This window comes from Opisthorchis viverrini (genome assembly GCF_000715545.1).
Source record: "Opisthorchis viverrini unplaced genomic scaffold opera_v5_128, whole genome shotgun sequence".
In the NCBI taxonomy this organism is placed as follows: domain Eukaryota; kingdom Metazoa; phylum Platyhelminthes; class Trematoda; order Opisthorchiida; family Opisthorchiidae; genus Opisthorchis; species Opisthorchis viverrini.
The window spans coordinates 923,917-941,130 of record NW_008751782.1 but is presented as its reverse complement, the minus strand read 5'-3'; the positions used below and the strand labels follow the sequence as shown (position 1 = coordinate 941,130).

The following is a 17,214-nucleotide window of genomic DNA, read 5'->3' as shown; positions in this document are numbered from 1 at the left end:
ATGATGATGATGATGATGATGATGATGATGATGATGATGATGATGATGATGATGATGATGATGATGATGATGATGATGATGATGATATTGTGCGGACATTTTACTACAAACACAAAACCGTCAGCAATCTACCGTCCTTTGTCAATGCAGACGACCCATTATTTGGATCCAATATGTCAAAGGAATTCGGCAGTAACCTGTCAGTATGTTACACATTTCATGTACGAAATTTTATCACTTATCTGTAGACTAGACTTTGCTTGGTGCTACTGCTCAGTAAGTTGAAATTCCTGAATTACTACCACTGGACACATAATACGAGTGGATAAATTATAGCAACCCCGAATTTCTGCTCACTACTTAAAGGTAGCTGCTTTTCCTAAGTCGTTCATCATGTAAATCAGAGTAACGCCGGCATTTCTGCAGTGACAAATGACATATCTAAACCACTATAAGACTATGCTATCAAAAAGAATAGTAAAAAAGTGACCGGGTGAAATCTACACAAATTCTATACATCTCTGAGGAAACCGGCCGTTGGTAAGGTATGGAATAAAGCCCGTAATCCCATCTGAAATCCTCTTGAGTTGTCTTAAGTTCTTTCCGAAAATGTGTCGAGATAGTATTTCGAAAGTTTCGACATACAGTCAATAAAGTTTTATGATATGGATACTAACCGACATTTAGGCATCCTCATTAGTTTATCATACCTTGAGTAACAGAAATGAAATACACCTGGAAGATCAATAACGGCATTCAATCCCCTCAGTACAGTATAAACCTTGGATCCGAAGGGCTCGGTACTCGCTGGATTATACGATGAAATTTTCAATGCGCCTCCATTTTTTATAGTTTTCGGTTGATTATCTGGATACTTAAACCGGCGCTATCAACTGACACGCATAATGTATCAGCATGGTCTGTGGCTAGAGAGGCACAGTGGCTACTGAGTGAGCTGCCTAGATGAGTAAAACTTTAGTGCTTTGATAGACAATCCAGCAAGCGGAAAAGTTCTCCGGGTCGGTGAGTGTGCTTAGTCACAACAATGAATATAAGCCAATGACGAACGGCTACTTACCCTAACTACGAATTATTGCTGCTAGTCGCAAGGCCTAAAGTACTAAGTTTAAACAGTTGTCCAGGAGCTCCGTTGATGACGATTTATTCAGTAAGGACGCCTTTTTACAGCAACTCGGCAGTAGCAGGAATAAAACTTTCAGCTTTTCGTTCGGGATGCTTTTGATGGCAAAGCCACTTGAATTGTATTATTTTGGCCTGCCTTTGGATGCAAGACACGTCCGACCATCCTACAAGTCCCTTCCAAACTTTTCCTTAACTAGACTGTGCTGACTAAAATAGGTATGGACGGTCGTGGAGAGGATCAAGCAGTGGCTACCGCGCAATATGATACCGGTCACAACAGCAGCTGATTTCTATCCCAAGATAAACCATCAGAAGACTGAGAAAAGTGACTTCCATGGAGCGGCTTAATGACTTGAAGTGCCGAAATTCACCATACACAATATACTGTTACCCCCAAGCAGGCTAAACTATGTGCAGACTTTGTAAACCACAGGTCCTTGCCACCAGAATACCTATCGATGCACTCGGTTCTGGAAAGCCGGTTTGACCCACTGACCCATACGGAACATATCAGAAAATTATGAAAACCATGGTGCATTTCTTTAGAAGCTAAGCTAACAGCATTACTTGTTTGAGTCCTATGGCTACAATTCAGGGCATTGGATGATGATGGTGATGATGAGGATGATGATGATGATGATGATGATATTGTGCGGACATTTTACTACAAACACAAAACCGTCAGCAATCTACCGTCCTTTGTCAATGCAGACGACCCATTATTCGGATCCAATATGTCAAAGGAATTCGGCAGTAACCTGTCAGTATGTTACACATTTCATGTACGAAATTTTATCACTTATCTGAAGACTAGACTTTGCTTGGTGCTACTGCTCAGTAAGTTGAAATTCCTGAATTACTACCACTGGACACATAATACGATGGGATAAATTATAGCAACCCCGAATTTCTGCTCACTACTTAAAGGTAGCTGCTTTTCCTAAGTCGTTCATCATGTAAATCAAGTAACGCCGGGCATTTCTGCAGTGACAAATGACATATCTAAACCACTGTAAGACTATGCTATCAAAAAGAATAGTAAAAAAGTGACCGGGTGAAATCTACACAAATTCTATACATCTCTGAGGAAACCGGCCGTTGGTAAGGTATGGAATAAAGCCCGTAATCCCATCTGAAATCCTCTTGAGTTGTCTTAAGTTCTTTCCGAAAATGTGTCGAGATAGTATTTCGAAAGTTTCGACATACAGTCAATAAAGTTTTATGATATGTATACTAACCGACATTTAGGCATCCTCATTAGTTTATCATACCTTGAGTAACAGAAATGAAATACACCTGGAAGATCAATAACGGCATTCAATCCCCTCAGTACAGTATAAACCTTGGATCCGAAGGGCTCGGTACTCGCTGGATTATACGATGAAATTTTCAATCTCCATCCATTTTTTATAGTTTTCGGTTGATTATCTGGATACTTAAACCGGCGCTATCAACTGACACGCATAATGTATCAGCATGGTGGCTAGAGCGATGAAATTTTCAATGCGCCTCCATTTTTTATAGTTTTCGGTTGATTATCTGGATACTTAAACCGGCGCTATCAACTGACACGCATAATGTATCAGCATGGTCTGTGGCTAGAGAGGCACAGTGGCTACTGAGTGAGCTGCCTAGATGAGTAAAACTTTAGTGCTTTGATAGACAATCCAGCAAGCGGAAAAGTTCTCCGGGTCGGTGAGTGTGCTTAGTCACAACAATGAATATAAGCCAATGACGAACGGCTACTTACCCTAACTACGAATTATTGCTGCTAGTCGCAAGGCCTAAAGTACTAAGTTTAAACAGTTGTCCAGGAGCTCCGTTGATGACGATTTATTCAGTAAGGACGCCTTTTTACAGCAACTCGGCAGTAGCAGGAATAAAACTTTCAGCTTTTCGTTCGGGATGCTTTTGGTCGCAAAGCCACTTGAATTGTGTTATTTTGGCCCGCCTTCAGATGCAAGACATGTCCGACCATCCTACAAGTCCCTTCCAAACTATTCCTTAACTAGACTGTACTGACTAAAATAGGTATGGACGGTCGTGGAGAGGATCAAGCAGTGGCTACCGCGCAATATGATACCGGTCACAACAGCAGCTGATTTCTATCCCAAGATAAACCATCAGAAGACTGAGAAAAGTGACTTCCATGGAGCGGCTTAATGACTTGAAGTGCCGAAATTCACCATACACAATATACTGTTACCCCCAAGCAGGCTAAACTATGTGCAGACTTTGTAAACCACAGGTCCTTGCCACCAGAATACCTATCGATGCACTCGGTTCTGGAAAGCCGGTTTGACCCACTGACCCATACGGAACATATCAGAAAATTATGAAAACCATGGTGCATTTCTTTAGAAGCTAAGCTAACAGCATTACTTGTTTGAGTCCTATGGCTACAATTCAGGGCATTTGCCCTGCAATCGCTGGTCCCTACACCTCATATGGGGGCGTCTGTTGCTTTTATTACACACTACTGTTTATTTCGACAGTAGTCCATTTTAAGGACAACTTATGTGGTGAACCAGACCGGATACCGTTCTTTTTATTCAGGAGCAGTGCTGAATACAACATCTAATAACGATTATTCCCGGTTATATGTAGCCAGTTTGACCCAGGTAATGGAGTGACTGAATATAAAAACGAATCACAGTTACCAACATTGCAGTTTTCCCTGTTCAGTCACATTCGTTGGAATTTGTATCGACAGAAGCGTCAAATCCATAAACATGATGCTTCGGAGCGTTACCTTAGAAAATACTTTAAAACCTCACCGCGACATGTCCGGTTAGGTGAATATGACTCTTCGGATAACTAAGAGCGGCAATCCGGTCGAAGAACACATCCAGAAATGGTGTTGGGTTTTCGATGAAAATACTGAGTTGAATGTTTGGAAATTCCTGCAAGGGAAAAAGGGCATAAAGGTGGGTGAAGTCTTTAATAATAGCGGATCGTGTGAAAAGCCACTCCTTAGATAGATATGATCTTTCGTTGTTCTTGTTGTTCATCTGTCTTTAAGCTGCTACATACCCCCGCCATTCAGGCAAATGTTATGCAGGCATCCATAACCAGTTTCTCCGGCACGTATCATTCACCTTAGTTCGCCCGATGCCACTCGATGTCAATGGAGTTCCTGTTGTCCTTTTCTATCCATATTGCCTTAATGAATATCTGGAGATGTAGGCATCTCGGAATGATTGTAATAAGCTAGCATCAAGTCCTTCATTCATCTTTATTTTTTTCTTCACAATGAGACTTTCAAATAAATCAGTCGTAGAGCAGCGAAACATCATTGCTGAACGCTGATGTCATGCTATGAATGATGATGATGATGATGATGATGATGATGATGATGATGATGATGATGATGATGATGATGATGATGATGATGATGATGATATGATGATGATGATGATGATGATGATGATGATGATGATGATGATGATGATGATGATGATGATGATGATGATGATGATGATTGATGATGATGATGATGATGATGAACATTACAACATCGATGTTTTGTTCATCAAATGCATACATTTACTTTCAGTATGGCAACACAATTCCATCGCAATACGAATTGTTCTGGAAGATCACTTCTCGCCGGACATCATTTTTCATTTTTATAGTAGTGTCTTAGCTAAAACTCCCTCATCGTACCTATCCGACACTCCATTTTAGCTCCGATCAAATTATCTGACTCAGCGCCTTCTTCAAATCTTGCGGTGTTTAGGGGAAAAATGGTCTAAAGGTGATCAGTCTGAGTTGGAAACATTAAGTCAGAGTAACCATCGCAGATGTAAACTACGGCCATCTTGTTTTTCAAGTTCCAGTCATCTCCCTACGTGTATGCAACAACAGTAACCGCAACGTCGGCAAGGCTATTAACATCAGGATTGTTTCAGTATCCATTAACACTAGTGATCTGTCTCATCTTCAATCTGAAGTCTATCACGTAGAAACTTCGTGGGATGTCGTCGCATATAGTTCGATTTAAAAGGATTTGCCGTAATATCCTTCAGCTGTGGAACCCTACGGTGCCTAACTGCCATGCTTATCGAAGGCTGCTCGAGAGCTGGGGTACTTCCAAATTGCCCAAGCGTAGACAGGGGAAGTCGAGAGACAGAGGTCGGGTTCGAACCACGGACCTTCCGGTCAATAAATTCGCGTTCTAATCACTTGGGCCATCTCGCCCAACGTTACGTACAAGAGTGAAAACGCCTCTGTTTGAACCAAGTACACAATCCGGGAGCTTACTTTGAAGATATTTCCTTGTTTCTTCTAAATGCCTAATATTTACTCCGTTGAATGAAAGCAAACTTCGGGAAAGGTTTGCTGCTTTTTCGGATGGGGGCCCCGGAACTCGACTAACTAACGACCAATGACACTAGCAGAAATGGCCCAAACGTGCAGTTAGTGAGCTCGTGCATCAGAACCATCGCCTTCAATGCATAGCTACCGAATTTCCGAACATGTCATCACCTTCAAGGCTTGGCTGTGTGCCACACATTCTCCCGTTTTCCGGTGACCGGACAGTAGCAGCTAGAACCAATGTGCCTATGGTGCACGGTTTATGGCCGGTAAATTGAACTGAATCGAGAGGTTTGCAAGTGTACTTGTCCTGCACGAAACAGTGACTTACCCCTTGTTCGTCCAAGTCAAGATTTCTCTCACTGCAGTGTTGACAACCTCGAGTCGGTGTCCAACTGTGGTCCAGATAGTTTGTTAGTGAATTGAATTCAGGCTTTAAACAATAGAAATAGGTTATGTAATTACTATCCCATATGGCGCAAAAGTAGCCTGAAAGCAACTCGAAAATTGAAGACTGAACTTTCAGGACCTTACATTCATTTCGCAGACTGAACTAAAATTCCGGGCCAAAACAAGACCTTGTCCTCTTTTTTTGAAATCATATGTAGTTTGCAAGACTTGTGATCGTATATAAAGTGCAAAATTGTGATCGCGGTTCCGGTGGTCAATGACTTCGTTCAGAAAACACCGGTCGGCTCTCAAAATCTCTCTTCTGCATGAGAACATAATTCACCTCTTCCGCCCCTCATAGTAGTCGGAGAGTGAATCTCAACTGTGGTGTCGCTCACCAAATGTGATTTTTAGGTTTCCAGTCACAACTAACACAATAATAGAGGTATCCGTTCAGCACGATCAAATTCCATGCTGGCGATCTATGATATGTATGGTACAAAAACGTTACTTTAATCCAAAAACATCGGTTTTAAACTAGTTTATGTATGTTGCGAATAAATTTGTGGTGCATCAGAAGTTCCGATCCGTAGAACCAGATCAAGATAACCAAAAGTTAACTTACCGCCTTGTGCTTAAAATCAACCTAAAAGCCCATCGAGCTCTGGACCATTCTCCAAGCCAAATCAAAGAAGCAACATTGATGATAACATCATAGGTTACAATGGAAGCGATGACCCTTCTTCGTGCTCACAAAGTCCGATGCTTCATTCTCACAAATTTTGCTGACTTGCACTCTTTTCACAAAATATTCTTTTATAAACGAATCAACAGTATTTAGAATTCTGCTTTTATAGTTTTCCAACAAAGTGCCCTTTGTGCCAGTTTTGAAAGCCCACTTATTCCCACCAGTTTGCTTATTCAGACAAGTTCCATTCGCCTAGAGTTTATTTCATTTACTTCATTAGGTTACCATAAAAACCTCTGATTAGGAGAGGACAGTGGTTTCCCCCGTAAACTCACACCAGATAAGGACGCTCAGAAGGAAACAATTTTCCAACAGTTGCGCAAATTTCACGACCAAATCAGTGAGTATCCGATAGATCTTCAGTTTCTGTTCCCTCGGCAGCAAACAGTTCCTTCCCTAATCCAGGAAACATAAACAATACTTGAAGTGTTATGTTAGATGTTCGTCAAACTATGATAGGATAGGGTGTTTAGATGCCAGACTTGACTTTGTTTCACTTCACATCATTATCGCAAATAAGCAGACTGACAAGGAAATAAATCACATTCAAGTGTGCAACACATTCAGTTGAACAGTAGGATAAATGAGAGATTTGGCTGCGTTTTAGATGAGTTTCCTGGGAAAAACAAAATGATGGGCATATGAGTGTATCTGTCACATGCACTTGTACTTATGCCATTCAAAGCTCAATTGAAGCGGCTGCAGCTACCGCGTCCATTCGCACTGAAAAAGCATTATCTCACTACAATTATCTGGAAAAAAACATCTCGTAAGGTGGGGCTTTAATCCGATTGTTTCTCAGAACATTGCGATACCGGCTGAAAGCTTCTACTTTAGGACTGCATTTATCTGTGGTGCTAATGTACGATGCAGAATTACCCACAATAGCTATGTCCTTTATGTCCATCAAAGTGAACCGCATACTTTACAGACATTCGGTTATCTATTAAAAAAAAAAGCGCGTACCAACCGTTTTACAGTGCATCCATTATGTTGTACAGGTACGAATCCGAGACTGTACATAGACAGCGTCCCGCACTTTGAAGAATTTTATTGCTGTTCGTAAACCCCCTTGTCACACACATTTCTAATCGAATGGGGTAAATGCACCTGGGTAATTTACGTCTTTTTTTACCTGCCGAAACTGTCTGACCTGAATAATCCAGCCTACGTGGCACGAAATCTATCCAACGTGTCCACCCACATTCTATCGATTGCCAACGTGGCAAGGAAACGTGCAGCTGGTGCAAATGCTGCCGGTTCATCGACCGGTGGGGAAACGTAGGAATAGCACAGTGGGAAATACGCGACCTGACCGAACAGCCGACAAAACAAACGGGCCTACATTTGAAAGCAAGCGAACAACAGTAGCTTGGAAATGGGACTTCGTAAGCAGATTGCATGACCTCAACAGATAGTGCAATTACTCATCACACCGGGAGAAACAAAGCGAACCTCGAACTGATCAACATGTGTTGGAATGTTTGTTTTTGGTCCGTATTTCTCCAGCTTCGTTCGTGCTGACACGTAAAATGACCCAGTTGACTGTGAAACTTAGCCTAGTACAGTTCGGTGTAATGAATGGCATGGTTGGACACGTAAACTTTGCAATCAAAGCCAGTCTGTGCTGAAAAGCCAGGGAGCACAGTATAGCTGCCTCATCCTTATAAGAAATCATCAGTAGTGCAGGAACAATAGAATTCGCTCTATAGGGAACCAGTCAGTGCGTGTGACCACGCAACGTGGATAGCCTAACTGAAGGATGAAAGTCATTATTTCCTGCTTAAGAGCCAGTTGATCACCCTACCTACCAGACGCTCTTAGCCGGGAGGTTGCATGTTGGAGACTCGCTGGGGTTTCGTGAAATACGCACTGCTGACGATTCCCAATAAGGTGAAAAACAGCTATCCGGTGATTCTTGGCTTTTTAGTATACACTGGCTCCACTTTGAGGACGAAATCTCCGTCACAAATGAACCACTTATCTTTGTTAGGTCGGCCGTAAGATGTTTTTCGGACAGGTGAATGAGACAGTGGCCTATTGCTTGTCTTTTATTACCGAATGATATGGTTCACTCATACAGAAGACTTGTTGTCTTGTTCAAGGCTTCAAGGGCCGGTACAGCATACTTCGACTAACAATAATAATCAGGATTGGTCTATTTTTGGAAACACGGTTAATTTCTGGTTTGTAAAATACGGTGTACATGTATGGAAAGACGTGCAACTGTGCATGGTAGGAGAGAGATCAATGTACTACCTTTGAACGGGAAAAATGAGGCTACTCAGTTTGACCAACCTTGATGGGACCATTCCCATGGGCCACTATTGGTCTCGTTCCGGTTTTCGTATTCACCAGGTATCCAGTGTCGTTAGTAAAGTGTAGTTCTACGTCCTCTGGAAGTAAAAAACGGTTTGTAAATCATAATTTTCGGATGTGTGCCACCATTCGTAAAGACAATACGCAACACATGGACACAACAACCAGGTGCATTGTCAATATCAAAATACTGGAAGCAAGAAAACTGTATAAAATGTAAGCTTACCAAATATCCTAGTGCTATCAAAAGAATGCAGAAAAATAGATGCATTTCACTGATGTCATCAAAATTCAGTTGTGAATGAACTACCGTGTTTTTCGATTCTCATTAAATAAGAAGCAGCGCATGATTTTGTATTTCACTATAACTCTCAATCCGAGTTTTCTCAAGCAATACTCTTTCAAAATGGTATATTTCTATCGTAGGAATGATAGAACAATCAAATCATATCCTTCACTGTCGTAATAATAAAAATACTGTTTTATGTTTCTACCACTGTTGAAGATAGATTCTGTGGCATTGCTACACAGCGTATACCCTTATGTCCCAGATTTCTTTAATGACGATCACAACTACGCAGTATGGCTATCAGAAGTAAATTCAGTCAAATCAGAGGAGTGAACTTATATGGCGAGATGAGCACTGAGCTAATCGCTTTTCTTTGATCACAGACTCACATAGTTCCATAGTTATTGGTGTGCAAACACAAGCAATTTACGAACCAATGCTTGACAGTTGGCGGTTTTCAAAAGAAACGACACAGTTCAGACTTGAACCCAGGTATTTCTTCTCAAAATTCCTTACAAAACAAAGGAGAGTGGTTGGTAGAGGAATAACTCACGGAGTGCGCCATTCAAGTTTTGGAAAATCGATGACCTAGTGTCCAAACCAATGTTCAGTTCCCTCTGAAAATAATTAGATAGGAAGGAGGATACTACTGAGTTTACCAAACCGACCCTGAGTAGTAAGGCTTCATACACATGGAAAATAAAACGCGGCGACTGGCGCATATGTGGAAGCAAGCGCCAATAAGTGCTCAATCATAATAAATTACAAAAGAGTTTATTTAATAAAGTGCTTTATATCTACTTTGAGGACAAACACGAACAAGTTTGATTGCCACTGTTTCACAAATAAAACCTTGAAAGCGTAATTTTGTGCAAAATCCTCGGCCAGTGTGAATCAGCTGCCAACTACAGCATCTTCTCCGGTTCTGCAAAATGTTCCCTACCCAAAAGTGATTTCATTGTTCCAGGGTTCCCACTAAAGTAGAAGTGCTCTTTCCATCAGTTCCTCTCGCTACTTTCCATTATTCAGCTATACCAGTAAGCATTACAGAACAAAACCATAAGCCATTCAGACGAACATCAGATACGTAGAACTGCACCGTTTCATCAGTTCGATAAAACCTGGGAGTTGAGAAACTATAGCACGCAAGCCACATGTAAAAGCGGTGAAGTCGGTGTTGCTTACGTTCGACCGAACTGAAGTGTCCAAGGAGAATTTTATGAAACGTAGTATAAACTGAAATCCGTAAAAGAGTCTCCTTACAAAGGCCAAATAAGGGAGGATCCAGTTGGGGAGACTCCTATTGAAATCCCTAAGTTAAGTGAGAACAAGATAAGCACCAAACCTCAGATGGGCCGCAGTAGTGTTCATTTCTTTCTAATTAGTTTTTATGAAAAACCAACTCATCATGTTAATCAAAGTTCAAGTCGGAGAACATCCAGAAGTTGAGAATTGATTGAAGGAAACTCTAACAAAAGACTGAAAATAACTCTGGTAGGTCACTACAGCCTTCATAGACGTGCACACCCAACAACCAGAGACTGAATCTAGTCAGCCTTTCTACGTGTAAAGAACTGCAGTAGCGTCACACAATACGAAACAAATTTAGAGCTTTTAATCTGCTGTGCAACGTATTTGGCTGTAACACAAATGCGTAAATGAATATGGGGAAATTCGACGGGCTGCACTTGAATAATGTGTCTTTCTGGACGGATTCTCAGTACACCAGGATGGCCTGTCAAACTTTCACATTCCAAATCCTAACGAGACGTAATAAATTAGCTCTGGGTGATAGGTGGGCAACCCTGAAAGGGGCTTCTTCGGCCAAAAAGTGCATTTTTGCCTCACTGTAAGAATTTCCTGCGATTATAACAGCATAATTATTGAAAAAGTCTCAATATTAAGTATCGTAATCGATCAGCTGTAACACTTTTTGTGCCTGGCTGCCACACCACCCGAAGGAAGCCTGAAGGCTGAGATATTGCCATCTACTTGGTTGAGTTCACAAGTGGAATACAAGTAAACGCGATTCGTATACATCTCAGTATAAACCTGCCCAAGAAAGTAAACTAAGGAAAAGACAAACACTTACACGAAGAGCTTCGTTCAAATAGATTTTTGTGTAGTAGAGTTGATCGTCATCGTCCTCCTTAATTGGCATCTCAGTCACCATGCGATAGAGACTGGAAGCAGGACCAACAAATCCGCCCGAATTGAGAAACCGGTTTTCTTTAGGTCCCACTGGTGGATACATTTTCTTTGTTACAAAAGGTTGAAAAGTTCTGTACTTAGAACAGGTTAACAGATATTGGTAACGCGTTGAAGTTCAATTCGAGAATGCAAATAATGCGGATACTTCAAAAAGTGCTAAAGCTTCTTGGCACACAGCAGCTCATCAGGTAACAGAGGATAGGTAACATTATTGTAATATGTGGAATTGAAAGTCAGTTTTTTCCGCATGTGACGGGTAGGTTCAAAACCCTAGAGAATTTCTAATCCGGGCTTTAGTTCAAATCCAAATTTACGAAAGGGATACGTGTAAGATATCTCCCACGTATTTCTGTGGTTTTCTAAGCCAGCCCACAGAGTATGTTTCCTAGGAGGGACATAACGTAACAAAACAATCCGTCATATAGTGAGGAAGAACATAGGAGTCTGCAAACACGAAATCCGTATTACAAGACCAATTTCAAATCAGCCATATAAACTTGCTTTTCCTCCTTCTATAGTCTTATGGTTCATAGATTGGTAAACAAAAAGATGTCGTTTCTCGTATTTTTTCTAACTAAACTAAGCCAAGTCTTTATGCTAACTTCTAGTTCACAACAAACTTATAACAACTCTTGAAAAAGAGCAACCAGAAAAAAGAATAATTCTCTAAAAATGAAATTTTATTGACGTGAACTAAGACCTTGTTGGTTTAACTGTTTAAAGCCACTGTTGATGGATTATTATTATTTATACTTTACATATTTATTGTATATAAGTATTTTATGTATTATATTATCATCAGTATTATATAATATATCATTATACATTATTATATACTATTATTGTATCTTGTTAGTATTCATTATATATTACTATGATGCTGATTCACTGCATTTTCTGTGACTCTGATTGATCTTTACGCATACTGATATGCGTGCACAACTCCGAATTAAAAAGCAAATATCAATGACATGTTGAGCGTTGAATTAGCTACCGCGAGGATCTTACGAATATGCTCAAGCACAGCGTTGTTCAGGCAAGTGTTTAAACAGGCGTACAAAAAGCCTGACAAATCTTGAGAATTAAGCAGAAACTTAATCGTAATTTTTATGAAATCATCGTCTCCATGTAATGAAGTGACTACTTTTGTGACCAACGGATAGCCAAAGTTTCCTCAGCGATTGAATCTGAAGGTTTCTAAGTTTTCTTTGCGTAAGTACTACCTAGTTTGTCCTCTCTGTACTACTTATTCCACTTTCGGTATATTTTCCGTCCGCCTTGTGTCTGGTGCAATTTAAGCCCGGTAACCAAGTGTATTGACCATTCTTCAAACTTCTGCCTACTCGTTAGACTTCTCATATCAAGCGGCATCATAGTAGTCCATTTAAATGCTTGTAAACTATACGGAAACAATTTATGGCGAAGCAAAGGCATTTTACAGCCCGAAAGTTTTATAAGCACTGTGAATTTTTACTTTAAGTACGCCAAAAACAATAGAAAATAAAATACTTTTGTTCCTTGTCAGTATTCTGGAACACAGGCTCTGGGTCAGGTAACCCCAAAATAACATCGAATACAGTGCAGCTTTATGTGAAAATCTATCCGCCATTCACAGTTTCGACGAATGTTGAAGCTTCAGTTGATATTCTTTCATGGACACTTACGGCGAACTTTATATGTGTTTCAGCAGAGTGAAGCGTTTCGCAAGGTAAACGATGGTAAAATATTCGTGGTTGGGTACGTAGAAAAGAGAGTTTTCCATCTGAGTTAAAATGTTTGCTTTGTGTACAGCAAACTGCTGCAAGGACACTAGTTTGCGTACGAAGGTGTCAAAGTTGCACGCGGCGTCCATACTCGTTTACTGATCCCGGGCTCTATTGAACCGTATATTAGTAAGCAGAGTTATTTGAAGGGCAAATAATTTTTGTTAGGTCATGAAACTTGAGTATTTGCACTTTTCAACTGTAACGGAGTTAGAAAAAACAGTTTTAAGAGAGGAAAATATCTGCCTATTTTTACCTCTAGACTTTGGTCTGGCCAGCAAAAGCTCTCCGCACCAAATAAGATGGTATAATTTGAGTTTTCATATTCTTCCAGAAGTCTGAATTTCGAGTCCATGAACACCACATCGTAGCTAGAAGAAAAAGGTAAAGTATGGTCAAATCGTCTTTAAAAATCTTGCGTTTGTCAAAAGCGACCATTTGTTGATTAACATCAAGCTGTCGGAACAAATAAATATAGTAAAATCATTTTCAAAAGTGAATAAAAGTGTGGTAGCTTCAGATGGCTTTGGTGAAACAAACCTAAACTTTTGCAGATATAACATGACAAAAGTCCAAATGCACTCAACTGACACCTGGTTCACATCCAATGGAAGCCGCTTACCGTTAAGTGAGCTATTGCTGTGCCGTTTCAAACACTCCAGTAACCTTCACGGATAGACAGTGGAAAAATTCCCAAGAATTAATCCGCTCTACTTGCTTAGCTTCCTGGCGACCCGCAGAAACTTCAAGGGACTAGATACTGTCGGGTTACCTAAGCCTAGATAAGAGTTGTCAGAATGAATGCGTTTGGTTTGATCCTCAAATATTCTGATTACTGACTTTTTGTCTTGACCATTTAGCCGTCCTCATGACTAAATAGTTTGTACAAACTAAGCAATTTCATCCAAAAGGCAGCTAGGAGACCTGCTTCAAGAAGCATTCATCAGCTCGATATCAAAACTGACAAAAGCGGAACCATAAGGTCCATGAACTCACTTTTAAAAAGGTTGCATACAATATTTCTTGTTGATTGCATCCTACTTGGAGGCTTTCATGTTTTACATATAAAGAGTTTGTTGCAATTGTCAGTAAGTGAAAAGAATCAAACTTGAACCACTGGACTGCATGCGCGAGCCAGGTGAACTAATTTCATCACCCTGAATCTTAATTAAATAAAAAGCCATTCACAACCAGTGCACAGCCAAAGCCATCGTCATTAAATCATATTGGAGCTTTCAAAATCAGCCGACATCCGATGTCCTCCCAATCAGAACTTTCAGTAGGTCAAAGAATTGCAGTAAAACTAAATTTAGCTTATACGATATTATCATTCTTCCGGTTCAAAGCATAGGACTAATCGCCTCCGAGGCCTCTCATGGCATGAATGAAAAAACCCCAAGTTGCCCATTTAAAACAACCTTAAACTCTAATGAAAGTATGAGGTTTGGTCCCTTGTCGGATAGTTTTAGAAATTTTATCTGTAATGCCAACGACAAACCATTGTCGTGAGGACATAAAGTGGTTTACCTGTTTCCAGCGGCCACTTAAAAGCATACCCTTTAAATCTCGTACGGGAAACGAGTGAGGCCTTAACAAAATATACGATATCCAGTATCGCACCCATGACTGCAAATTTTGATTCTAGCTCGCTAAAAACGGATCCCCTTGGAACAATCCTATTTGATTTCTGAGGGCCCATGTATGGGTTGCAATTTGCGAACAGGTTTTTCTGTTAGATTCTACTCAACTTTCAACTCCCACGACGATACAACATTCAAATAAGTCACGTCTGTACGGCAACGAAACATCAATGTTGAGCACTTTTGTCATACTGTACATGATAATAATGATGAGATGTGTTTTTAGCTTAAAGATACCTCAAGACCACCGAGTAATTAAAAGAATACCTCCGGCAGACCCTTTTATTCATCAAGGGATAAAATCGGGAGAAAAGTCTATTCCGAAGTAGTAAAACGCCACTAAGAGCATATATTTAACCACTTGAGGGGAAATCAGAAACACTAATAATGCTTTTGGCGGGCGGTTGGATAAGGAGGTTGTTTTAATTCTTCTGCAGACAACTGGTAGATTATTTAGCTTTTTTGTCATGCAAATCAGTGTGAAATAAACACATGAAAAATTGTTCCTAAAGCTCGCATGCTCTAAGATAAAACATATGCGTTATTTGTGCGTACAGAGAAAAGCATTTAATAAAGTATCTAATAAACTATGTGATGGTTTGTATACAACATCAAAGATTTATTGAGCAGTTGGAAGGTTGATATGTATATATATATATACTAGTCATACTGATAGCATGAACAGGATGCTGAATTTTCGATCTAGTGTGTAATGTCATATAGGCCAGGCTTTCATACTGAGCGCAAATTTTTCATATCTGCCAATTAACGAGCTGTTAGTCCTCTTATTCATTTTCATACTGATCTTTGCTAAAATATTTTGCCATTTCAAAAGCGTCAAAAAACCAAATCATTTCAGATCATTCATTTCACGTAAATCGTCAAAAATTACAATTCAAATATTATCGTTCACAAGGTTTACTTCAATAGAACTAGCCTTTCAGGGCAATATGTTTCGGGTTCACTTTGAGAAAATTGAAGTTTCTACAATTGCCAAACGTCTGGCGTCTCGTGGTCCAGTTTTTAAGATTGTTTGACAACAGCATAATTCGAAGTGGGGTTCGTGGTGTCACCTTGCGTCTAACACATAACCGCTAATGTTTCGTATCAGTGCTCTAGTTTTCATTCAATCTTGGTTGTCTTTTGATTAAAACACGCCTATCAGTACTTAGGTGCCATGCCACCCGAAGAACTAAAAAGGACTGCGATCCTGACAGGTTACCAGCGTCAAGAAAGGGGCAGTCTAGATCCCTTGGTTGGATTTAAACCCGATCTTTCGATCAGTAAACTTGCACCCGAGCACTCGAGTCGTCTTGGAATCCGGGCTAAGCAGACTGATCTGGTTGTGGCCTACCATTTTAAGTGTACTAATCCAGCACATTATGGTTGCGGATTATGAGTTCTACCAGAACTAAGTGGCGAAATGCGCTCTTCGTTTACAATATATGTAAACGAATATTTAAACAATTCATGGAACGTTGGTTGTGCATCAACTCTACACAAATTTGAAAATCGTGCATAGTAGCAGTTAGAGAGCTATCCAATGGAAATTATATTAATCATGACAAGTAACTAGAAGAGGTTGTAAGATCACTCTCATGAATTTTTTCTCAACTTTAGGAAAAGTGTATTTGCATCGCAACCTATGTTTCAAATGTCACTTTCGGCCTGGTTATGAGGTCTAAACTGACTTGAATCAATTCAGATTCCCGCATTTTAGTGCAGCTTGCGGCCAAACGATACAAATCCATGAGCAAATGTTTCATTGTGTAAGACACCATCAGAGATATCATGTGCAGCTAGGCAGTTTATTCGAATCAATTATCTTGATGTCATACAGGAGAAGTTACCACTCCATTTTCATCATCAGCAAACCCCAATTTTACTGAAATCATTCAGGACGGAAGTCTTTTTCTTCCTTCTAACGCCTGATAGTTTTACCCATGCAAATGACAGTTCTGATCATCATCAGCGATAGCGGAAACCAGCACCTGGCATCCCAACTTCCTACCGCAAATGCGGAAAGCGTACCATGAGATATATTGATTGAAAACCCAAAAATATTTTTTTAAAGCATGTTGTTCATATCTTCATTAGGAAATAGAATTGGTGTGCAGGTGAGTAATCATCCTTACTAGCTATGTGTGCTCGCATTTCAGCCACCAACCTGCTGTGAAACCGCCGTTCACAAAGGGGATACTACCGCACGGAGATGCAAGTACAACACATGAGATTAGAGTGTGGAATAAAGCTAAGCCAGCATGACACCATTCTATATTTCTCGATAATTTTCACACATATAGAAGCAAGTGAATTCCAAAGATAAAGACAAACGCAAGTGTGGCTCAACTTAATCCTATCCAAATTAAAAGTATGAGAAAACCAGCGGGTTCC

General features: G+C 40.2%; 2 protein-coding genes across 2 annotated transcripts in view; one reads left to right on the top strand and one right to left on the bottom strand.

Annotated features, from left to right (window-relative positions):
* The window catches only part of T265_06214 (hypothetical protein), a gene marked incomplete at both ends in the record, with an annotated part of 78,800 nt that overhangs the window by 56,263 nt on the left and 5,323 nt on the right, over positions 1 to 17,214 (bottom strand). Inside the window, 6 exons of the mRNA XM_009171422.1 lie at positions 3,921 to 4,046; positions 5,792 to 5,893; positions 8,897 to 8,994; positions 9,760 to 9,823; positions 11,299 to 11,463; positions 13,437 to 13,551. Coding sequence (XP_009169686.1) covers positions 3,921 to 4,046; positions 5,792 to 5,893; positions 8,897 to 8,994; positions 9,760 to 9,823; positions 11,299 to 11,463; positions 13,437 to 13,551 — 670 coding nt within the window. The remainder of the gene's footprint in view (positions 1 to 3,920; positions 4,047 to 5,791; positions 5,894 to 8,896; positions 8,995 to 9,759; positions 9,824 to 11,298; positions 11,464 to 13,436; positions 13,552 to 17,214) is intronic.
* The window catches only part of T265_06213 (hypothetical protein), a gene marked incomplete at both ends in the record, with an annotated part of 21,073 nt that overhangs the window by 3,227 nt on the left and 632 nt on the right, over positions 1 to 17,214 (top strand). Inside the window, one exon of the mRNA XM_009171421.1 lies at positions 1,739 to 1,907. Coding sequence (XP_009169685.1) covers positions 1,739 to 1,907 — 169 coding nt within the window. The remainder of the gene's footprint in view (positions 1 to 1,738; positions 1,908 to 17,214) is intronic.